Below are 25,125 nucleotides of genomic sequence, written 5' to 3' on the forward strand. Positions count from 1 at the left end.
TCTAAAAGGATTGGAAAAATAATTCAAATGCTAAAGTGTCATAATGTCTCCAAATACATTCTAATGAATGTGGTCAAAAGGCCTGAACTGAGCTTTAGCAGACAAGGATTTGAACAGGTAGCTGGCAAAAGAGAGAAAAGGCAGCCTACAAAAGGGAGGAAAGGATAGTTGAGAGAGGAAAAGAGGACTGGGATCAGCAGTGCTCAGAGTAATCTGGCATCAAATGGTAAGGTATTTAAGCGTCAAGAAACTGAATATAATTAAGTGTTGGGAACCAAAGCAAGACTGGACATTTAGACTCAAAAGACAACTTAATTAACTCACTTGTCAATTATAACTGACCACCAATGTATCTCTAATTCATGTTCCTAAACAGAGTTGTTGTCTTCACTTAAAAAAAAAAACCGTATAGCCTCACTTTATCTCAATTTCTAGTACTAAATTCAAGCCAAAGAAATTGTCGTTATTTTTCCCCCATGAACGAATAAAAAGTTTTGGCAGGGGAATGAACTGTGCCGTACTCTAGAGCCAGATATTACTTGAATGACTAGGAAGAGTGAGGTCAAATAATAAGTGAAGCTCAATGAACTTATGATGCTGAATTACATAACTGCAATTTTCAGTTTAGCTCTCAAAACATTAGGGATCCTACCCTCCTCCCCCACCATTTACTGTGAAAATATGTAACATTGATTTCTCTTAATGTTTTAAAAAAGTTATTTTATAGTTTTAGACTTACAGATTTACTGCAGTTATAGAATTCCTATAATCCTACCCCAAAGTTCCTCTATTATTTTCAGCATACATTTATATGATTTGTCACAATGAACCAGTATCGATACATTAATACAATTCTATACTTTATTCAGATCACCTCTATTTTTCCCTAAGTTCCTTTTTCTGCTCTAGGATCACATCCAACATACCAAGTTCTGTCTTGTGTCCTCTTGGCTTTGACAATTTGTCAGACTTTCTGATGACCCCTGATCCCAACGGTTTGAGGAGTACCGGTCAGGTATTTTGCAGAATGAACCTGAATGGCCGTTTGACATCTCATTATCGCCCTGGGATTATGTGTTTTGAGGAAGAAAACCACAAAGGCAAAGTTCCATTTCATCACATTGTATCAAGGGTACATACTATCAGCAAGACTTATCACTGCTGACATGGACCTTGGTCCCTTGGCAGAGGTGGTGTCCTCGGGCTTCTCCACCGTAGTCACCCTTCTCCCCTCCTTTGCATACCATACTCTGGAAGTCACTACATGCAATCCATGCCTAAGGAGTGGACAGTTTATGTTCTACTCTTTTGACGATGGAGTTTCCATAAAAATTATTTGGAATTCTTCTGCATAGATTTGCCTCTTCTATTTATTCAAACATTTCCTTAGAATGGACACAGGGATTACATATATATATATATTTTTTTTTTTTTTTTTGCAGTTTTTGGCCAGGGCTGGGTTTGAACCCGCCATCTCCGGCATATGGGGCCAGTGCCCTACCCCGCCTGACACAGGGATATTTTATACTTTGGGTTATAATACAGTCTTACATTATTTTGCTGCTCTGGTACTTGAAGATGGTCCAGGCCTATTGTGTCTAGACCCAGTCATCCCTGTAAGGGCCCTCAGTTCCTTTTATTAAATGCAGACAGGGTATTAGAAACCAAGATCTAGATGTGCTTATTACTACTGGATAAAATCAGCTTGCCATGATCTTTTTGTTATAAAAAGGGCAGGAGTGGTAAAACCCAGTTCTCGTTTTGTTTGCCTCAGATGGTAGGATTGCTTGGATTATAATCATGGTTTCATGTTCACACAGCTTATCAAAAAATATATAGTTTAATACCTAGCCATGCAAGTTAACTCTACAGTGTTTTCAACGAAGGACGTTGAAAGGTTAACCCAGTATGTAAGTAGCAGCCAGAAAAATAAGTATTCATAAACTATGCCTCCCTTTATACTACTAATTATATTTTTTAAATGATACAGGTTTTGTTCGAAGGGGCTCTTCTAAGAGAGCCTGGGAGTTGGTTTTTCATTAACTGCCCTGATCAAACCCTTTTGAATAAGTTAGCTTGGGGAATCCAATGTGCTCATTGTTCTTGCTGTTGTAGGTAAAGAAGGAAGGCACAACATGAATCTTTTAGGCACTTTTTATTTTCCAAAAAAAAAAAAAAAATTTGTCGTTAATATATAAACATCTCATTCTCTCAAAAAATTCTACAACTATACAGCTGTTTGCTCCATTTATTTGCATAGGAAATGACCACAATACAAAAATAAGAGGGAAAAAGAAGCAAAACAGCAACTGATTTATGCTTTTCATGTAGGTATGTCTCCACGTATAAACATTTTGAAGCCTCTTACAAAATTATTTACACCATTTGTCATCTATTTACAGGTTGAGAGCAACTTCTCTAACAAACAAAACTATAATTTATCAAGTTATGAAAATTGTTTTCTAAAAAAACTTACTATATTACCACAAAATAAATAAAGATAAACAATATCTTAAAAACAAAATTAAATTTTCATTTCAATTAAGACCCCTTTTGGCATGTTGCTTATTTATTCTGCCCTTTGGTTATCAGCATCAGTATCGCATTCCTATTTTATATTGCATATTTATAGCACTTCCTTAAGTTTTCAACATATCATTTATACTTAAAGGCAGACACTGAGTCAGTATTAACAACAGATTAACTAAACTGCACTGTAATTTAGATAAAATTACTGTGTCTCACTGTGTATTACATGCAAAATCCACGTAAATTGTCATCTAACCAACAGTACTGCGCGAGCAATTATCTCGATATATGAAAACTGCATCATAAAGTCAGCGTTTCCATTCATGAAAACTGAATCATTGTGAACACGGCCTTGTGAAAACTACACCCTAAGTCCTTCTTTTTAAAAATGATACTTGTGTTTAGCTTATTGTTAGAGGTTTCACTTTTGTATCTCCTAACTATGTTTAAGCTCTTTACAATTCATATAAAATGTCTTTCATATTTAAAATAAAAAATCCTATTTTAAATCAGTGCATGAAATTTGCTTTCTTAAAAGTTCATTTGAGTGATTAGTATTCCTCCCCACCCCCCCAAAGAAATGAATTTGGTAACGTCAAGAGGTATCTTACCACAAATTCTAACTGTAAATGTATTCATGGTTATTTCAAAAGAATTACTATTTCCCCCCCCAAAAGAATCCTAAAAAACTTGTAATAAACCTATAAAGCTGATTTGCATATTTACAAAATTTTGAATAGCAAATATAGGCAACTCATTTCTTTAAAAAAACAAAACAAAAACGTATTTGTTCAATGGCTATTTGTGAATTGCCAGGTACACTGCGTACCTCTCCAAGGAATTACCCAATATTGAAAAAGAAACTACCTGACATCAAGTAAAATCTTGACATACAATCCATCCTCCCCCGTGCCTGCCAACCCATTTGTTTACTAAACACTGTCACTTTAAAATGATGGTGCCTGGGTGAAAACACTGCACACACACCCCTCCACCCCCACCCGTCCCCACACTGAGATGTGACTGTCAGGAGATGAGATCTGCTTGAGTAAAGCCTTGTACATTACAGCAAGCATTCCAGATTCTTAAAATGACCAAACACTTTGGTATTAATACAATGTATTCCCTGTTTTCTCAAATATACAAAATATACATTTCCGGGGTTTTTTGTGTGTTTGCTTTTTCTTTTTTTTTTCTTTACATAGGAACAGTAAAGGTGTATCCTGGAGAAGGATGCGCGCGGCCTGCGGGCAGGCGCTTGGCCTGCGGGCGGCGCGCTCAGTTCTGGTGCCTCTTCATGTGCAGCGCCAGGTGGTCGGAGCGCGAGAAGCTGCGGTTGCACACCCCGCACTGGAACGGCTTGGCGCCCGTGTGCTTCCGGTAGTGGCGGGTCAGCTCGTCCGACCGCGCGAACCTCCAGTCGCAGCCCTCCCAGGTGCACTTGTACGGCTTTTCACCTGCGACAAGGGACACAGAGGTGAGGGGGCCGCTCTCCAGGTGAACATCGCGCATCCACAGCACCACCGTGGATTAGATAAAGGTATTTAGTATTTATTTTAAAGCCCATGAATTCCATTATGAACCAAATACATAGGAAATCCCCCTCTTAAGTCACCCGATGAAGTCACTGGGTCAAGCCTCTCTTTATACATATAAGGAAAAAAGTATTCTGTGCACCTTTGACACAGGACTGAACGACAGCCATTTCAGGCAAATTTTAAGCAAATGCAAAACCAGTGCCCTGATTTTTACATACATCTAAATCCACCAAATGACTCCAAGCTTGTAAGCTTTATCATGATTGGGCAAATACGCTTTCCACTTAAATTCTTACAGGACTAATGACTGTTGTAAGATGGTCAAAGGAGGAAAAGATCCACAGCGGCTCAAATCACCTATACAATGCATTTTGTGTACGGAAACTGCTTTACCAGAGTCCGGTGCTAGAGGTTTCTAATTAGCCAGACTGAAGCTCACAGCTCATCAACTAATTCACTTGGACACTCCGCCTCCAAAACAGACTTTCAATGTATTGGCTCTTTCTGAGATTCATACTCTCACATTGAAGCAAAACCAAGTTAGAAGCATAATTTGGTACTGATAGCATCAAATTAGTAAAGGGACCAGGAAACTGGTAACAACTGTAACATCTGCTGATGTGTGCATTTTAATCTCTCAAGAGTTATATCAAAATTGATTTCCTAAACAATTTGCCAAGTGTCTGCAACAGAAAACAAAACAAAAAATGCCTTGTTCATGTAGGGGACCCGTGTACTATGTAGGCCTGAAAATGTTCAGTCGCTATTCTGTTCCTTCACAGTACTCTCCACTTGAATGGTGAACTATTGTGAGCCCCTCCTACCCTGTCATGTGTATTATTCTTAATGTTTGCCAAGGTTTGCTAGCTACTTAACTTTTAAAATTACTAAATACTTGGAAGACAATCTTAACTCACGGTTTTGGAATTAATCCCATTTGAGATCGTGTATTCTCCTAAATAAATTCCAAAACTTAGTCTCTCAATGAACATTAACTAGTAGTTCCTATATTTATGCTTCACTTTGTTATAATCTTCTATGAATTTTAGTGGGGTTTTTAGATGAGAATTTGAGAGAGAATTTTACATATTAATGTTCAGTTGGCTTATTGCTCAGTTTTATATGGATACCTTTCTTTCGCTCCTAAATTCCCTTTAAAAAATCTTTTCTTCTGACAAGAAAGAACCTCAGAGTTGCTCTGAATGCTTGTTACTTACTATTGATGAAACTCAACAACCTTTCTGCCTAATTTAGCAGTATCATGTTCAGGAAGTTGTAGGATTACCCAACTAAGTCTAGATTTTAAAAGACACTGTCTTCGTCAGCTGAGATTGCTACAGCCTGTGATTAAATGTTTTTGCTATCCTGATAACCACATGGGACTATTCGAAAAATCCTATAGGGGCAAAGAAGAGAGTGCCGAAATAGACATATGAAACTGGTGCAGATGATTTCCCGTGAAACTTTACCCTTATCTCCCATGCTATGTACCTCCAAGCCACCCTTCCAGCTCTGACCCAACACACTTTTTTATTAATTCCCTTTTTTTGATTTCTATCAATCCACATAAAAAAATGCACGTTTCGATTTTAGCAGTCTTTTTTCCCTCATAGTAAATTCTAACTAGAAATTTAACCCAGTGCATTCAAATCTTCTAAGTAACACAAAAAACAAATCACTTCTCTTATAATCACATAAAATCTGCTTGATACGTAGAAATATTTTAACACTAGTAGTAAATGTAGCCATCGTGTTTGTAGATATAACTCAAACAGAAAAAAATAATTTTGCACTGAAGTGTTTGTTTTTGTTTCTTGTGAAAAATAAATCACGGAAACATACTGGTTAAAATACTGCCATTTAATGGAAAGACAAAGTTGTTTCGGGTGTCTGAGGCAAGGAAAAAAATGCCTAAAGTGCCCCAATTTTAAAAGAAATCATTCTAGTCTTTTGAATAATTTAATAATTAAATAGCAGGAGAACTGAATTTTCAGAGTTTAAGAAACAAGGGACAGACTCTTTTTGTTCACTATTTTTATTGGCTAAGAAGCAATAAACTGCACCAATATTTTTTTAAAGTTTACTTTACTGATTGGTTGAAATACGGTAGCCATTAAAGTTCCTAAAACATTTGGGGTTTTGCTCTCAATTTATGCACATCTATAGATTATTCAGCCAAGAATACTACCAGTGTCTGGAACATTAGTTACTGAAGCCAAGTTTTACTATAAAAGTAAGGACGACTATTCCCCTCTTGAGGAAGTTTCTATGGGATTTGTTCAAGTGTCAACACTGCTGAAGTCAAACATCATAGAGGAAGCTGGTGCCCAATTTCTAGCCAAATAGCAGACTTGGGTCTTTCTTCCTCAGCCAGAAACACTATGCACAGTACTTCTGGGAAACCAAACTGACTTCCTTTAAGTTATATTTCAACAGGATAGGGCTTTCAAAAGTTTAATTGGATTTTCACAGAACCTCTGTCCAATACCACCAATTTAAAATATTTAGTTAAGCTCTTTCAACATCAGCTGTATTTTTAAGTTCTCATGCTGTTAATGCGAAACTTTCCAAAGGCAAAAAGAAAAAAGTGACAAGCTTGTCCAGCATGGAAAAGAAGCTTCAACTTTATCTCAAGTCAAGCATGCGTCTTCTCATTCTACTTTAAATGCATAGGAATATTTTGTTAGGAATCCCTAATCTTCAGGAAAAAGTTTCATGTTAAACATACATATTATCCATACTAATAAAGTCATTAACATATTTTACAAAAAATGTTAAGCAGAAATATGTACCAGCAAAAGGTAAAGAGAGCAGGCACAAACATCCTTGAATGCACACTCCAGAGACTGGTACTTCTCATTACCTTACTTAATCCTCCCAATAACCCCATGAGTTGGAAGCAAAACGATGAGCTCCGCATTAAGAATGCCGGCCTGCCACTTCTCCTTAATGTTCCACTTCCATCTTCCATTAGCAAAGACTAATACACTCTCTCGGAATGATTTAAGGAACACACACATACATATTGTTCAAACTTAGAGATTCTAGCTGCTTGTGAAGGTGAATTAAGGAATTGCTTCAGGGACTCACAGGAGGCCTCAAACCCCAGACCATCTGAAGCAAAGGGTACCCCTGGCAGAGCCACCTCCCGGTGGAGACCCACCTTCCAACAACTAAGAGGTGCTGAAAACACTTCCCTGATAGTGTAGGCAATCCCCAAATCTCACCAATGATGATGGTTCCTTTCCCACAAACTAAGTGAATTTGAGTGGGTTAGCAGAACATGTTGGTACAGGGATAAAAAAATCTTTATCAGGGCGGCACCTGTGGCTCAAGGAGTAGGGCACCGGTCCCATATGCCGGAGGTGGCGGGTTCAAACCTAGCCCTGGCCAAAAAACACACACACACACACAAAAAAAAAATCTTTATTAACTAACTAAAAAAATGTTTTTCCTCTGATGAGGAAAGAATGATTTTTGACCCTACCACAATGGAATGAGAACGTTCTCTGCTCTGCTGAACGTATTCAGACTCACCTTTCCCTAAAATGTTCCACATAGATTCTTCTAACGAAAGGAAAAACAAAAAAAATCACAAATGGAAATAGTTCTCTTAAACTAGTTTTTTTAAGTTTATTACAGCACAATTTGCACATCTGTTTCCTTCCTGATGACTAAGATAATCCAATCAATATCTGATAAATATAAAAGCTAAAAACCCCATCAGAATTAAAGTCAGTTTAAAAAGAATATAACCTGTACTAAATGCCTTGCAAAACATAAGACTTGGTTTCTGACTTCAAAGAACTTAAAATCTACACTTGATCTTACCCATAAGGCCAAATCTATATCTAGATTTAAAATATAGATTAAAATCTATATCCTCTTCTGAAAACTTAAACAATCCAAACCTTAAATTAGAATAAATTATTTCGATGTTTCAAAATAATTTATTCTAATTAATACCCAAACTCTTAGAACTTAAAGAGTACTTGAAGCTCAAAATGAGGTCTTATTTCAAGAGGAAAATATTTTTATGCGATAACAATTAGGTTTTTCCCCATTAGAGATTTATGGAATTTAGAATCTCTGAAATAGGCTCAATATCACATTTGCTTCTACAAATCAAAAGGGGAAAAGTGGGAAATGCTCATTTAAAAAATTCACAGGAGCCAGGTACAGTGGCTCACACCTATAATCCTAGCACTCTGGGAGGCCAAGGCGAATGGACTGCTTCAGCTCAGCTCAAGACCCAGGCTGAGCAAAACCTGCTTCAAAAAAAACCCCATCTCTACTAAAAATAGAAAAACTAGCTGGGCATTGTGGCAGGCACCTGTAAGTCCTGCTACTCGGGAAGCTAAGGCAAAAAGATCACTTGAGCCCAAGAGTTTAAGGTTGCTGTAAGCTATGACCCCAGGGTACTCTAGCCAGGGCAATGGAATGAGCTGTCTCAAAAAAATTTTTTAATTAAAAAATAAAAAAATCATAGGAAAATATTAGATATACAAGAAAACAGATGAAGTGGGATGCTTTCAGCTCACTGATTCACATTTTTATCTATGCCAGTAGTTTTTCCATTTGAATAATCTGTTTATTAAAGTTTGTTGTTGCCACAAGGCACAGTGGCTTATGTCTGTAATCCCAGCACCATGGGAGGATCACCTCAGGCCACTGAGACCCACCTGGGCAACACAGTGAGACCCTGTTTCTACAAAAAACGTTTTTAAAAAATCAGCCAGGCATGGTGGCACACACCTGTAGTCCCAGCTTCTGAGGAGGCTCACAACCCAGGAATTCTAGGTTACAGTGAGCTATGATACTGCCACCACACTGCAACCTGGGTAGACAGTGTCTATTTACCAAACATTTCTTTAGAAACACCTCATTTTAATCTTGTAGGACAGTAGCAGATCTCCTGCACTGCACAGAAAAATGGTCTATTTCAAAGATTAGCATAGCAAAGGCATCTAATATTTACTAGTTACAGTGCCATCAGTAATGTGCCCACTGTGAGCAAACTGACAACTGAAAGGATTAATTAAGAAATTCATTCCCCTCTTTCTCATGTCAATCAATTCGTGTTTATCCCATTCTTTAAATCCAATTCATCTTAATTCTTCTAGAAAACCTTGGAACAGACCATGAGAACATTTCATTTCACTGCATCCCCATCACTTAAATTGAAACTTCTGATTTGCACTTGTACATACATTGCTTTGTTGAAAGCTTCAAAAGTGGCTGTATTTTTGCCTCCTTAACTCCCTTTAAATTTCCTTATGGGCCAGACACTGTCTTCTCCTGCTGTGACGCCTGCTGTACTTTTCCTAAAAAATCTCTGAAACAATTTAGTTCACTTGCAGTCTGTATCTTGGAAGATTGAATCTCTGGGCTCCTAAACTACTGCTACTTCACTCTGGTTCTCCACAAACATGAAGAATAAATATCTCCTGTAGTTAACAGGCTTCATGAAATGAAATACTAATTTTGAAGTCTCCTGACAAAAAGATAACACTCAGATTCATTTTCTTGTAATAAGAAATAGGTAATACCTTTCCTTTTTTTTAACCAAAACAGAAAAATCCTACATGTTCAGTTTTCCAGTACTAAATGAGTACTAGATATCCTTTCTTTTCATTTGTACTTAACTTGGTTATCCTGACTAGTAGGTTCCCTCCCGACTCATAAAGGGAGGGGTTTGCCTTAAATAACCAAAAATATGTATTCTTTTTATGTTGATGTTTTTCAGTAAAAGTTACATACTGTGCACATCTAAAAAGCTCATTGTAATCAGAGTTATTAGAGATCCTTGAATATAAACACTCCAGGCTCAGGAAGACTACTGCCCTGGAGAGACTTTCACTAAAACAGGGTATTCCTTTGTTTCTAATCTTTCACCACAAAAGTGCAGGTCATCAAATAAACAGGTACGCTCTATGGAATTAAAAAATATCTGCCAGAGCAACATTCTTGATTAAATTTTTAGTTTTTAAAAACACTGCTCTCTACCTTCGCGGTTAATTGTTTCTATCTCAACTTCAGCAATTGTATTTAATCTACTGACAAATTACCATCTCCCACCAGTTTAAGAACAAAAAGAGATGATTGATCTCTAGATTCTCCACAAAATCAGCAAAAAATATCTGCTGAGGTCAGAGCCCAGAGGGTGTGTCCCAAAAAAGGCAGTCTGCTTGTGCCTGGAAATGGGGGTCTGACCTCTGAGCTCACGTGGACCTAGAGAATGGGGGGCTCTCTGTCTAGTCCTGAGTGGTGGAATCCTGTATCAGAGGTCAGACCCCCATTTCCAGGCACAAGCAGACCAGACCACAAGGATACACCTGCGGGGTCCTCTCCATGGTGACTCAGCTCTTGGGAGTTTGTACACCTGACTTCCTGGAACCTGGACATTTTCACTTCTGTGAAATCCTGTAGTTTTGTGGGCACTGGAAGAGCATCTCCCACTTGATTCAAACTGACCAGTGAGAAAGGGATGTAAGTAAAGCCAGGGCAGGTTCCCAGAGCGCAGCACTCTGGGCGTCACCCTGCAGACTACAGTACCAATGCTCCTGTCAGTGGCAGTTTGTTCTCAGCTCTTGGTATCCTCGTGGCTATGAATGACCAGACTCACCAAAAGCAAGAATCAGAAGAAATGTTGCTGCTGAGACTGACAGTGAGAGTTTTGGAGGAAAAGAGAACATCAGCTACAGAAGCAGTTGTCCGAAACAATTTAGAGCATGGAAGGAAAGAAACGCAGTGGTGTGTTGGCATAAGCAGAGGAAGAGGACAGACTGACAAAGGGAACAGGACCCAGATCAGGACCAGCCTTGTTTATTTCAACAGGAACCTCCCTTTATCCTTCCCTGCTAGGATGCCCTCTGCAGTTCTTCTTAACGAGAGTCAAATGAAGAGGTTTGCATTTAAGAGATCTCACTAGTGGTTTCTGGGGAATCAACCGAAAAGAATGAACCTAGACGTCAAGAGGTAAATTAGAAGCCTGTAGCCAGAGTGTGGGAATAGAAATCTTGAAGATGAATATATAGAACTTTGGTTTGATGGTTTGTTGGGGTAAGAGAAGAAGGGAATTAAGAATGAGATTCAGATTTTCTGATATTGAAAGTTGAAAATTGGATGGAAGATTGGTGTTTTGTTTTCTTTTGTGGTTTTTTTGTTGAATATTATCTTTTCATCAATCTCTAAAAATAGACTTTCCTATTTTATGACTGTGATCCATCCACAGACACGATTTTCCTAAGATATGTAAAACCAAAGCTCCTTTGTGCACCAGTAACTTGGGGGAAGTTGACAACATTGCAGCCTTATGATATATGCATATATAAGCAGTTGACCCTTGAACAACACAGGCTTGAACTGCATGGTCCACTTCCATGCAAATTTTCTCCCATACCTGCCTCCCTTCAAACAGTAAGGTCATTACAAGGATCCATTTCCACTTAATGAATAGTATTATAAATATATTTATATTTTCTCTTCCTTAAGATTTAAAAAAACAAAAAGGATCTTGCTTTGTTGCCTAAGCTGGAGTGCAGTGGACACAGCTTGATAGCTCAGTCATCACCTGTTGTGGACTGAACTCCATTCTCTCCAAATTCATAGATTGAAGTCTCACTCCCAATATGACTGTCCTTGGAGATAAGGACTTAGCAAGGTAAGGAAGGTTACATGAAGTCATCAGAGCAGAGCCCTAAATTAGTAGGACTCACGTCCTTATAACAGAAGGAAGACACAAGGGAGGGGTGCACATGTGTCACCTGCAAGCCAAGGAGAGAAAGCTCAGGTGAAAACAAACCTACCAACACCTTGATCTCGAACTTCTACCTTCCAGAACCATGGAAAAATAAATTTATTTATTTATTTAAAAAAAAGAAAAATATTTGCTGAATCAAATTATGCTTCTTAACCTTTTGATAAGCTTTATCATCTCAAAGCAATGTTTAATCAATTTCCTAGGTAAATGTTTTTCAGATGAAAGAACGAGTCCTCGAAGCAAAGTTTAATCTTTCCAGTGAGTCATTAAAAAGAAATTGTTGTTTCTAAGCTTTTGTGCTCATAAATGCCTTTCCTGGGGTCTGAACCAGAAGATCTCTTTTAAGCCATTACTTTTTTTTAGCATAGCCTGAAATTTTCACTACAAAAAATAAATTTCAAAACTGCAAATGATAAAATCTTGAAAGTAATTTAAGGAATCTTTAACTAGGACACTTAACACTAAAGGCTAAATGTGATACATTCTCCTGCATAGTTTTCAAATATAGTCTCCAAAAAAAAAATTACGTCCTGCAAAATATTTTTTCCCTATGTTACCTCTACCAATAAATCAGGTTACACATTTAACCAACATTGACCTATCTCTAGATCCAAACTGTATGATCTCCATCCATTTCCATTAAGACCCAAAGTGAAATCCTTCCTATTCAGTTTTTTAAAGCCTTTCACTCTTTTCTACAGTTTCACAAAATAAAGAGCAACTTAGGTCCGGAATATTTAGAATGGTTCTTGTGATGAAGAAGTGCCTTAAATGAGAATAGCTTTATTATCAACATTATGAATATATTTTAAAATCAAAACCTACACTTCTTATATTCAATGGATGACAACTTTGGAGCCAAGAACTAGACAGGAAATGTATACCTAAGGATTTTTTAGTACCTAAACTAAAACTAAAAATCAATATAGCTTAGCAGTAAATTGCAAACAAAAATTACATAGTTCAAAGTACACATCTTAATTACAAATGTCATGAGGAAATAATTGTTGGCCTAAGTAAGAAACATGGAAATTTACCCCTTTCAACTACACTTGGACTAAAAACCTTTCAAGACTTCAGGTAAATTCTTTCTTAAACATTAATCTTGAGTATGGTGATCTACTCAGAGTCCCTTCTGTGTTCCTACGACGTGTGCACATTTCCATTTTCCTTTGCAGAGGTGTTTCACATCGTCCCTTTCCTTTGTCCACCTGTGGTCAGCCATTTGGGGATTATCTGGGACCCACAGAACGGCCAATGCATGGAGTCTGGGTATGAGACACACTTGAGCCACCTGTCAGGGTTGCTCCAAGACCTTCTCTTACACCTGCTAATTCTCTGTCCCATTTCAGACAGAACAGACTGGAAAATGAGCTAAAAACGTTACCGCACGCTGATTTCCCACCAGCTTTAACATATTCTCTCAGGTTCAGCAGAGGACGTCAAACATTACTACTGAGTTCACTGTTTACTTTCTCCAAACCCTTTCTTTGGTGAGGAAGGAATTTTTAAATTTCTTGCAAAGCTTTCTTTGAAGACAGTCATCATTTTTTCCTAATGACTTTAACTTCTTCCAGCCTCAAACCTGTCCTAACTTAGAAACTTTTAAACTTTCCTTATGAAATTTAAGAAAGTAAAGTGTATAGGCATAAAAACTGTAACACTGGTTACAGTTAATACTTTATCAGTCATGTTGATTTTTTTTTTTTTTTTTTGCAATTTTTTAGCTGGGACTGGGTTTGAACCCGCCACCCTCAGCATATGGGGCTGGCACCCTACTCCTTGATCCACAGGCACTGCCCAGTCATGTTGATTTATAAGGATGAAATGATATGTGATTTTTTTAAAAAGGTATTTGGTAGCAACTTTAGAATCATGGGTATAGGTCCTTTTATATGCAAGACACAAATTTCAATAGAATGTTCATTTAAATGCCATTACATGTCCAAATATTTTGATTTGGAAATACATCATTCATTGATATTATTGCCTAGAAGCAGCCATAATAATAATTTCTAACCAGAGGCATATATATTAGAAAACACCCACATGTATATATAGGATGCCTCTACGGGCCTCTAAGTATGCTACCTTAGGTATGTACAGATACAAATAAAATATAATTATGCCCTGGAATAGAAGCAAATTATGTTTCAGGTATTTTGTCTAATCACACGAAGAAGATAGAACTTTGTATTATTTCCATATGATTTTCTAATAAGACAAATCTAACATTTGAATGCTGCGACAATTCCGGCTTAAGAAACTGCTCTGTCGTCTATTCTTTCATCCTATATTAAAAAAAAAGTCCTACTTTGGAAAGACTGCGTAGTATATGCTTAGGTTCAATTTGCAGTCCATGTTAAAGAAGCACTTACAATCTGAAATCCAGAGGAAGTAAATTAAACTCAAACGTAGGTTGTTTTAGTTGCTTAAATTATTTTTAAGACATAAGGTAACTTGACATTTTAAAGCAATTACAGTTTTGCAAAGAAATGCTAGGGTGCTTCACATTCTGCCTGCAAAATGGCAGTCATCTAAAGTGTAATTTATTTTATGTCATCAACTACACGATCAACACTGCTGCCATACAGTTTTTTAAAGTCCCTTACAATAAATTGTCCAATTGGGAGAGGGACAGAAAGAAAACAAAAAAGACACACAAATGAGAAAAGTTATTAAAAAAACTGTTTCATCTATCTGGGCCTTAAAAGGGAGGGAAACAACAACAACAAAAAAAAAACAAGCCTTGGCTGCCTTACAGATACATTCATTTAAAAACGACAGGCTGAGTGGGAAGGATACAATGAGAGCACAGGTAATTTTAAAAGGCATTGTCCAGAAACTAGAAATGAGGAGAAAACAACCTCAATGCTCTATGATTACCCAAGAACGGGTTTAGCCAGATGAACAAGTCTGCTACCAACCCTCCCCAAGGCATTTGAAAGACTATCAAACAAAACTTTATTCAACTGGATTGCATCGTCTCTCTCCTTAGATGTTGATGCCCACAATGTCTATGATCAGGTTAAAAAAAAAAAGGTTGAGGTATGGGGCCCACCCTATACCTAGGTCCTCTTTTTAGTTTGTTTTTATTAGTACAAGCATTGTTAAGACAACCCACTATTAAATTTCTTTGCCAGCAGGTCAAGTTCCTAAATCACAGGTATGAGCATTCAGAGCACTAAAGCCTGACAGGGGTTGAAAGGCTATTTAGATATGGTTTGACTACACCCTGGCAATAAGCAGTTGATTACATCGTTATATGCAATTGTGCTCTTTTATTAGTAGACTTTAACCCCATGAAAACATGTTCCCTCCTTCCTATCTGTTGTTTCAAAGACTTTCAAAAGAGAAAAAAACAATACTTGTAATGTTTCTAAATTTTTTTCCACTGAGGCTCCATAAAAGGTTATTTGCGCAGTTCTATATGGAATATTTTCTTGGCACTTGTCATCTGTATTTTGAAAACTTTAGTTTGAAGTTTTTATTACATGCTTAATTCTTCCGTGGGTGTTTTAACTATAAAAGTTTCTACCTTGGGCTGCTTATGTAGGATCTTTCCTCTTACATAATTAATTTTTCGATATCTAAAAACCTTACACCAAAACAACCCATTCATTTCATAGACAAATGTGAGATGTCTTTTCTTTAAAAGCAGTTTCTCAAAAAGCCCCAAAATCTGCCGCATTGTCGCCAACACTATTCCTATTTTAATAAGCAGTGTTTATCACTGGGATATTGAGAGCAAGACTTCCTAGCATGCATACAAAATTTCTGCAACATATTCCTCTCAGGGCTCTATCTCAGCACTGACCTTTGTTCAAAGGCTTTTACTTTTTAATGCAGCATTTAGAGATAACTACTTCATTTATCAAAACTCAATTTCCATAGTAACATCTAGCCTGGGGAGATTCAAGTCCTTACACTAATCCAACAACCCATTCAAAGGAACTGTTGAATACTTTGGTTTCCATAGCAATGATAGAATAATACATTTTGCTAGGTCATTGCTTTTATTAGCAAACTTATTCTTTGAACTTTAGGTAAGGCTGTATTTATGGAGAAAAAACAGTTCGCTTTATATAAGTTCTTTCCTTTAGGGCTGTTCTTAAGAAAATCACAAATAGTAACTATCTAGATACTTGAAAATACGTAAGGGCCTTTAAAGTATGCTGCCTAGCTTCCTCTAAAGATTGGTTCTGATATAAAGTTTTTAAATTAAAAAGCTCTTAAAGTGATTGCTATAGGTTTAAAACAACAAATGCTAACCTTAACAGCACATTTAACAGAGAATGAGATGTAAGCTAGAGTAAGGATGAAGTCTTTCTAACATTATTACCCATATGTAGGTTGGAAAGTAGAGTGTAGAGTAACTTTAAAACTGTAACCCCATTTGGACCACCCAATTTTAATACTCTGCAATTTCAGCCCTTTCATCAGGCACAGAAACATGCAGTTAGGTAAAGATGAAACTCAAGATGCTATATGAAGCAATTATGCTGTACATGCTAAATGAGAAAGTCTTCGTTGTTTACTAGCGCTTTCTTAAAGCAAAATGATTTGCTATGGAGGGAGTAAACGAGTTATATTTTTTTCCTTCAAGACAATAGCAGCGCCATTAAAAGTTTTTAAAATCCATTAGTAAACATTGTTGTTTACATTTGGGGCAATTAATTCTATTTGAGGTGACAGGGCAAGGCCTTAGAGGGGGAACATCTTCAGCCTTTCTGGAACCAGACTTTCTCATGGAACTGAATTTTGAGCCAAGCCAGTTCTGAAAAGGTAGGCCGTTAAAAAAAATAGAAGTCGACAGAAGAAGAGATCAAACACGTGCTGGCTTTTAAAAGGATGAATACCACTTACACTATTTACACAACTCACAGAATTAACAAGAAAATTACATACCAGTATGAGTCCTCAGGTGAGCTTTTAAATGAGAAGACTTTGTATAAACTTTTGTGCAGCCTGAAAGGAGGAAAGGAACAACAGCTTGTCATTTTAGAGATCCTTTTAAAATCTTTACATTTGATGATTCAGTGTTTAAAATCCAGCTTTAAAGCAGAAATCGCCCATGCTACTTGAGATTATTTGAAGCTTCAGTTTAAAAAGTTTTAAAGGGCCCTCCCCCATTACCTTATTAAAGGCATAAAGTGATCTGTTTCATGTATCACTTTAATAGGCAAGAACACGGATAATCAAGCCAAGCTACAAATGGAAAATTTGTGTTTATATTTCAGTAGGTGCTTTACTTCAGTGATTTAAGAGCTATTATGGTAATATATATATATATATATTTTTTTTTAATTTTAATGGCGCTAGAGCTGACAATGCAAAGCCATTATCCAGGATGACTGTAATTTTCTGTCCTCCCACATTTCTTGTTTTTTCATTTAGCCTGTCATGCCGTATCATGTACCATAGTCAATAAATTTTGCCCTGTATTAATCACAAACTAGCTTTTGCCAGCAACTTGTGGATATATTCCAAGTACCATCATCAATTTATATTCTGGGCCACATCTCATTTAAGAATGAGCACACGCTTAAAGGTGATCAGAACTGTCCCTAAATACCTACTGCAAAGGCTAGCTGCCTACAACCCCCGCGTCATCGCCAAACCTTATTTTCCTCTACTCTACTTAATCTCTTCCCGGGGAGCTTAATTTAGAATTTAAAACTGCAATGTGTTAGATTGCTATCTTAAAGCAGCTCTGGCATAACTCTAAATGATACATATTAGAAATTCAAATCTTATTTAATATTAAAGAGAAAAACCATTTGTGGCAACGTTTTCCAGAATATTCTAGCCATGTTTTTAATACATAAAATAAGCCATAGATAACTAACTGGTTTACATACCAGGTAAAGCACAGGGATGGAACATGGAAAAAACAAAGTAGGTGATTTTTTTTTACTGTCACGTACAACTTTCCTATGTAAATTTAAAGCCGGACACTGAGCCAGACACGCACACATACAAACATGATGTTTCAACCAGAGATTATCACATACCAGGGTAATCGCAGTAGTGAATGCGCCGTTTCTCCAAATCAGGGTTACTCCTTCTATTGTATCTGACGGGCTGGATGTTTTGAGAATTAACTGGCATGGTGGCAGGTAAATTTGGATTGTGAATTGCCAGTTTAGAAGCGATTGTAGCAGCATAGGATGGAGGTGGGGTTAAATTCTGAAGGATCTCTGCTTGTCTATCGGGGCTTCCAGGCTCTGAGCTTGGTGGTGATGGGGGAAAGTAAGTGGCCTGCTGTGGAAGAAACTGACTTGGCATTGTGTATGTGCAAGGGGGCATGCCCTGGAATTGTTTCATCGCAGTCTGCGGAACAGCAGAGGTGTGTGTGTTAAGGCCTGCCATGGCAGCTGACATAGAAACGTTAAGAGTGTCCATTACTGCTGTCTGGTTTGTAGAACTGGGCATATCTAGATCCGGTGTATTCAGGAGCTGGTACAGGTGGCCCTGCTGGGGAGGGACGGAAAGATGAAGATCTGGTGTAGGAAGTTCTTGTTTGATGAAAATATTGTTCACCTCTGGAGCTGTGGTCTGGTGTGAGCTGAATATACTGGTGAACTCAGGGAGGGCCTGGGTTGGGGCCGGAGGAGGGGCTGTCGTTTCACTCTGGTGGCTGAAAATGGTAACAGGTTCTGTCTTGATGTGTGTTACACATGGTCTCTGGGATTTGTAGAGGCCAGTTCTCAGGTGAGTGATGTCAGGGAGGAAGACGTTCATGTTGATACTGTAAGGTAACCCTTCACTGTCAGTGAAGAACTGGTCTACGACAGAGGCACTGTCTCGTCTATACTTTTTATGCTCTGGAATTATAGGAACTGGAGGAAGCTGAGGTGTCAGATACTTCTCCATTTCACATCTTGTCTAAAAAAGAAGAGATACAAACATGCATGATCCACCTGATTAATCTCGGGAAGGACAGTCTATGTTTCCTAAACATCCCCCCAACAATCCCTCCCGTCAGTTACTAGGGCAAACTCCTAAGTGGTGCTTGTAAACAGGTTTATTTTGTGCAATAACTGGTTGACCAAACCTTATGAAACTCTGTATAACATGTATTTGGTAAAACTGCTCCCCCACTAACCCCCAGACTAAAAGTGAAAGAGGCAAATCAAGGAAAAAGGAAGCACCCAGAAAACAATACTTTCTGATGCAACAATCAAGTATCACCCCAGAACAAGTAGGATTCCCTGCCCCATTACACAGTTAAATTTGCAATTAAAGTAAGTAGGTATTGAAATAGTGCCCAACTACCTCAATTCGGTCTGTCATATTGAAAAACATGGCTTAAAAAAAAATCTACAAACTGTAAAAATATCGCAAAGTTGGTTTGCTTGTTTGTTTGGCTAGGCCAGATACTTCTGAAACACTTAATATAAAATGTCCTTTGCTTATTTTCAGCGTCTTTTCTTGTTCAATAGAAACTTAAATACAATGTTTTGAGTAAAACATAGTATCCACTGAAACAAAACAATTTACATTCAACATTTGAGCTAAATGTTGATTTTAATCAGCAGATTCTATAATTGGTTAATATGATAATGAAATGTTCCTATTCATATCCCTATCTAAAACAGATCTTTAATTACCTAGGGGAAAATCACTCCCTTGGTAGAATGGTGCTAAGGAGCCCGTGGGTGGGGAGAGGTTCAGTATCTCTAGCACAGTCATCAGTAAAACATTTATCCGTGCTCCTCAGTGGGCCAATGCTACATTCTCACTAACTCTGTAAAAAGCTCAGTCATCCCTTATCTTCTTGGTGTCTCCAAGGCAGAAAATTGACAAACCGAAACAACCAAATCAAGCAGAACCTCTGTAAGTTGACCACCCACGGCAAATAACAAACCGGTCAACAGGAGGAACTAGGCCTACAGCACTGATCCGCACCTGTGCAGCACGTCCAGTCTATGAAAACCAGGTCAAATTAAGGAGGTGGTCAACTACAGAGGGTCTACTGTAGTTTTCAAATGGTGATTTTTTTTTTTTTTAGGATATAATGGAGCTTGAAACGAGTCAACTCCATTTTTTATAGCTATCTTCTCTCCTAATAAGCTTAATTTCTAAATATTTTAGCCGTGAAAAGACAATTTCAAAAGAAAAAAGAAACCCAACTAAATCAAACGGCTTATAGAACTACTAACTGTGGCATTTTAATCGGTGAAAAAGACATTTTTTTGCTACTACTTAATTTCAAAGACGTTTCATTTCAGACCTCGGATCATTCGGTGTGGATGAGGACGGGATTTCCCGGATAGACACGATTTAAAAATAAAAATTAACCCTCTAGTCCTGTGAATCGCATCTCTGACAAATGCCATCGCCCTCTCCCAGCACACCGACACCGGCAAGACACCCCTCCCCCCGCAGGCGCTGGGTAACACACACACAATATACCAAAGGGCTACAAACTATTAAACCGAGCGTCTTGAAATAAACCGAACTAAACCCTTTCCTTCACTGCGCTCCCGTGGCGGTTAGTGGTTTCTGATTTTAGCTCTTCCAGCTGTTTGCATGTGGGTATGTTTCCAATTTTTTTTTTCCTTGGGACAGGCTAAAAGTCCCGGGAAGTTTTTTCTGGGCTATATGACTCCCTGCGTGGGCGAAAGAAACAGGCGGTTGCTCTAATTCGGCTGCTGGGCAAGTGTAAAAGCCAACTGCCAGCTTTCAACGCGGCGCCGGGAGGAAATTTACGCGCACACCAAGAAAACACCACCCTGGGTTCTTTTTTCCTTTTTCGTCTTTCTTTTTTTTTTTTTGTAGAGACAGAGTCTCACTTTATGGCCCTCGGTAGAGTGCCGTGGCCTCACACAGCTCACAGCAACCTCCAACTCCTGGGCTTAAGTGATTCTCTTGCCTCAGCCTCCCGAGTAGCTGGGATTACAGGCAGGAAAAATAACCGCTCTAATACAACCTTAGCTCTTCTAACTCTCGCTTCCCAAACGCTGCCCCTCGATCGATCCTAAAGCAAGTTGAGCCTTGGGGTAGGAAACCCTGAGGGACCTCTTCCCAGAACCCCAAACTGCGTTTCTACTTAACCCGAGACTACTGGAGAGGGGGAGAGTCCAAGGCCACAGCACAGCGTTGGGAGGAGTGAAGGGAGAGGCGTAATTTAAGTAAAATTTAACGTGAGGCACAAGGTTTTCATTCCCCAAATGTAAGGAAAACAACCCAGGTGCGCGAGAGCGCCCGCTTCCCTCCGTCACCTCTCCCAGGCGGTCCCGCCAGGGCAGACTCGTCCGGACCCTCCCCCCATATACTCTCTGCCGAACGCGGTGCCTAGGCCGGGAGTGGGGGGCCAGGGCGGGGCTGCCCACCCCAGTACCGGCTCCCGGTGCGCCCCGACGCACGCCCCAGCCTGGAGCGGCCCCTGTCGCCCGCGCGTCGCAGCGGCGGGACACGCCCGAACCCCGGAGGGAGGCGGAGGGAGAGGAGCGGCTCTTCCTACCTGGACCAGCTCTTCGGTGTGCAGCCGCGGTCCGGCGGCGGGCTGCGGGGCCTGCGGCGGCGCAGGCTGAGCCTGCGGATGGTGGTGCGGGTGCTTCATCTCCTCGCCGGGAAAGAGCGCCGCATCGCGGGCTGGGTTCGCGGCGCCCAGCACCGGCTTGAGCTGCGCGAACACCGGCTCGTCCTGCGGGGCCGGCGGCTGGGGCACAGGTCCCAGGCGGGCGCTCATGGTCAGCACCCGCGTAGCCATGGGCACTGGGGGGGCGCGGCGCGGGGCGCGGGTCAAGCGCACTTCCCACCTCGCCCACGCTGGCTTGGCCGGCGAGCTCTGCGCGGGGCTTTGGACCGAGGAGGGTAGGCTCCGGGCAGACCTCTCAGCCAACAGCAGGCACAGTTTTCGAAGGCGCGCACGAAAAGCAAAACTCTTCCGCTCCGCCACGCGTAAACGCCAACGTCCTCCCGGCGGCCACTCTCTCCCACCCCGCCCCGCCGCGCTCTCGCACTCGCTGGAACCCGATCCCGCCACTCCGACCACAGCGAGCGAGCAGTGAGCGCGCGTACCTGCCCCGCGACTACTGACACTTGACGCCCGCCTCTATTTCACCAACTCCGGGTGGGCGGGGCCCTCCGGCCCGACTGGCAGGGCTGTCGCGAATCGCGAGGCCCCGAGGCCGGCCGAGCCGAAGCGGCCAGCCTATGAGAAGAGAGAAATTCTCCAGGAGCCCCGCCTCCTCCGGGCCGACCGCACCCCTCTCGAGCCACGAGCTTCGCGCGCAAGGCGGCCGCGCAGTTTGTACACAACTTCTCTGACAGATTGGGCTGGCGGAGCCGGGGGCGGAGGAAGGAGAGGAGCGGGAGGAATCTAGGAAGTGGGGGAATTAGGGTGGAGACGCGGGGGGAAACCTCTGCGGACTGTTGCTGCCAGGATTGGGGAGAAAAAGAGTATTGCACGTCTTACGTGTTGTGCAAGAACCTGAAACTCAAAAGCTGAAACCCCGAAGGCAGCTAGGTGGGGGCGCTCAGGTTTTTAGAGACTTTAATGAGTGTGTACTCTTAAGTATACAAAATGTACTTTTCTTTAGCGCAAAACTAGGGGCGGTGTGATAAACAAATTTAAAACAGTTCCTGGTATCTTTAGCAGTGAATGTATCCATTTAGCAAATCAAATTCTGAATGTCCTGAAAAAAAAAGGTTTAAGGTGCTTGCATAAAAGCCTGGATTTTTTTCCTTTCAGCATTTAAATAGCTACAAGTTTTCTACCTTCTCCTATCCGTGGAAGGGGGGGATGGGCCATGAGAATTCTGAAGGTTTTAATATTTAAACCATGTTGATTCTAGCCGAAGCACAAGAATCTAATTTAAGCACGACTAGCTCAAATGTGTATTTAAATAGACATTACATCTTTGACTTATTTTTGCTCGCACTGTATTTTCAAAAAATGTACTTTAATATTTACAAAACAGAAGCATAGCACATTCACTTAACACCATGACACCTTTTCCTACGAAAAGATAACCAAAGACAAACATTAGACACTCAGCAGTTCTGGAAACTGGGAATCCAAATTTGTAGGAGGTAATAGCCAAATATATTGCCGTCCATTTACTATGATGTTGTACTGGGAGGATGAATTTCTTTGCCAGCGAGCACCTAAGGAAACCACTTCCCTTAATCCTTAATGTTCTTGTACATGATTTTATCTGGCTTATTGGGAAGCTGGAACGATAAACTGTAATAAAAATGCCTGCAATATTACTACATATGTGTACATGTTGACAGCACACTCTACTATTAGATGGGTTTACATGCACACATCACGTCACAGTAAAACAGGTTTAAAAAGGAGTTCTTAGAAAAAACATTCACTTCGAAGAATATATCAGTTATGGGACTCATTTTCATTGTGTAGATTAAAATTAACATGCACATAGAGTATTAGATGTATTTATTATTAGAAAAGATAAAATTAGGCTGTAAACTAGATTTTTCTCCTTTTCCTTTTTACCCTGTTAATACATGATTCATTTTTATAGCTGCGATCGCTGCTTTCAGAGAATAGGTGACTACTTTCACATTAGGAAAGTATTATTCAGTAAGGGCTTTTGCAAATTTTTTCTAACCAAACAATCCCATGCTATCAACCTTCATCTTTAGAAAGCTACCCTGGTTTTCTATAATGTTAAACCCAATCATGTGATTAATTATCTTAGAAACAGATTATAGAACTGATATGGGATTTATGTAACTTTTTTAAAAAAATGAACTTTGAAAGGTTTTTAGTTACTTAATGCTGATAACATCAAACCTGAATGTGGTATAGATAATTCTTAATAGACATTTTGTGCTCTATTAACCTTTAGCTAACTAACTTAGATTTAATACAACTTAGTACCCATCTGTATTTTACTATGTTTTTAAATCTGTCTAGACCTTTCCTTTTGTCTTCTTTTCAGCAGAGTTTCGGTGGCCTGGTATCTCCACCCAAGTTTCCACTGCAATAAAATCCATTTATTTTACTGGAAATGCTTCTATAATTCACACCAGTTTTTAACAGGCTTTCATTCACAAATGTTTTTCCACTACAAAAAACACTAAAACAAAAACCCCCCACACAACTATTTGATGTTTAATATTTTTATAGTCTTCAAACCCAGCCCCGGCCAAAAAAAACAAAAAAAAAAAATATTTTTTTATAGTCTTATTAATTTTTCCATATTTCTACCTTTCTTAATAAATAAAAATATGAAGCTACCTAATGCATTTGCAATTAAAGAATTGAATATATTCTTGTTTTGCTCAAGTACAATAGGATTTATTTAAATTTCATTCCTAGCCAAAAGATTCGTGAAATAGGGCTGCCACTTTTAAGTAATGGATTCTCTGAACTGCCCAGTTCTGCAATCTCACAGAAAATAACTAGCTTAGCACTGTACAATAGTACGGAAATTGGAAAGTAATCCTTTTCAGAGACATTTGCCATCGGTTCTGAACATATAAAGAACATGTTCAACCAAGCTTCCTTGCTGTTGCTCTTAACATGAATGTTACAGCTGCAAACCTGTTTCATCAACTTAGCCTTAGCCAAAAGGGTTAAAACTTGATAAATATTTTTCAAATGTTCCAGGTTCTACATTGGCGTGAAGCCAGACAGTATGAATGGACAGACCCTCAATTACTTTGAACTTTCTAGTTCTTTGCATTCCTTCCTGCTTAGTAGTGCTGTACCATTAGGGAAGATAGGAGAAAACAAAAAACAAATGTCGGGTTTCAGAAATCAATTAGTGGCCTGGCAGTGGTGTGTTAACTGAACTGTGCCAAAACAGGGCATTCTGAGGGAAAGAAATAAAAATGTTGAGTAGTCAAGTTAGGTAGGAGGGTAAGCACAGAAGCAGTGTGCATGCTTAAGTCCTTAGTCACTGGGCAACACAGATTTAGTCTTAGAATAAACCGTAAGTGTCACTATCTTTACGGTAATAAATACGGCTGATGTGCGGGGGCTGAACAGGCATTCAGGGATGGGGGAGGGGAGGCCGAAGAAGGCCATGGAAAAAATAGATAAATAGCTTCCGAATGATGAGATGAGGGAAATATGAAGCTATCACAAGGGCAATGTTCACATGAAGACACGGGAAGAGAAATGTCTACGTTCAGTTGTTTGCTAAAAACGTCAGGAAGAGCTAGAAATTAAGGCATCTAGAGTGTTACAGCCAACAAAATTGTATTCACTTAGATTGGGAAAATATTTATAGAATATCCCATTTCTGTAAAATTTTAGAACAAGGTTACTGAGCCATATGGGCCACAGAAAAAGCAGAGAAATAAATGCAA

General features: G+C 39.4%; 1 protein-coding gene across 1 annotated transcript; it reads right to left on the bottom strand.

Annotated features, from left to right (window-relative positions):
- Nucleotides 1-2,140: 2,140 nt before the first annotated feature.
- Nucleotides 2,141-22,083, bottom strand: KLF5 (KLF transcription factor 5). The gene is made up of 4 exons (XM_053563823.1): nucleotides 21,299-22,083; nucleotides 17,844-18,717; nucleotides 16,738-16,797; nucleotides 2,141-3,986 (listed from the first exon to the last, which is right to left on the bottom strand). The coding sequence occupies exons 1-4, from the start codon at nucleotides 21,545-21,547 to the stop codon at nucleotides 3,808-3,810; spliced, it is 1,362 nt and encodes a 453-aa protein (XP_053419798.1). The 5' UTR covers nucleotides 21,548-22,083; the 3' UTR covers nucleotides 2,141-3,807.
- Between the last annotated feature and the right edge of the window lie 3,042 nt (nucleotides 22,084-25,125).

This window comes from Nycticebus coucang, chromosome 15 (genome assembly GCF_027406575.1).
Source record: "Nycticebus coucang isolate mNycCou1 chromosome 15, mNycCou1.pri, whole genome shotgun sequence".
Classification (NCBI taxonomy): Eukaryota; Metazoa; Chordata; class Mammalia; order Primates; family Lorisidae; genus Nycticebus; species Nycticebus coucang.

Coding starts and splice junctions, on each gene's coding strand:
- KLF5 (XM_053563823.1), bottom strand. CDS start 21,547: ATGGCTACGCGGGTGCTGACCATGAGCGCCCGCCTGGGACCTGTGCCC. Junction 16,798..17,843: donor TCACTACTGCGATTACCCTG/GTATGTGATAAT, acceptor TCCTCCTTTCAG/GCTGCACAAAAGTTTATACA. Junction 3,987..16,737: donor TCACCTGAGGACTCATACTG/GTATGTAATTTT, acceptor CCCTTGTCGCAG/GTGAAAAGCCGTACAAGTGC.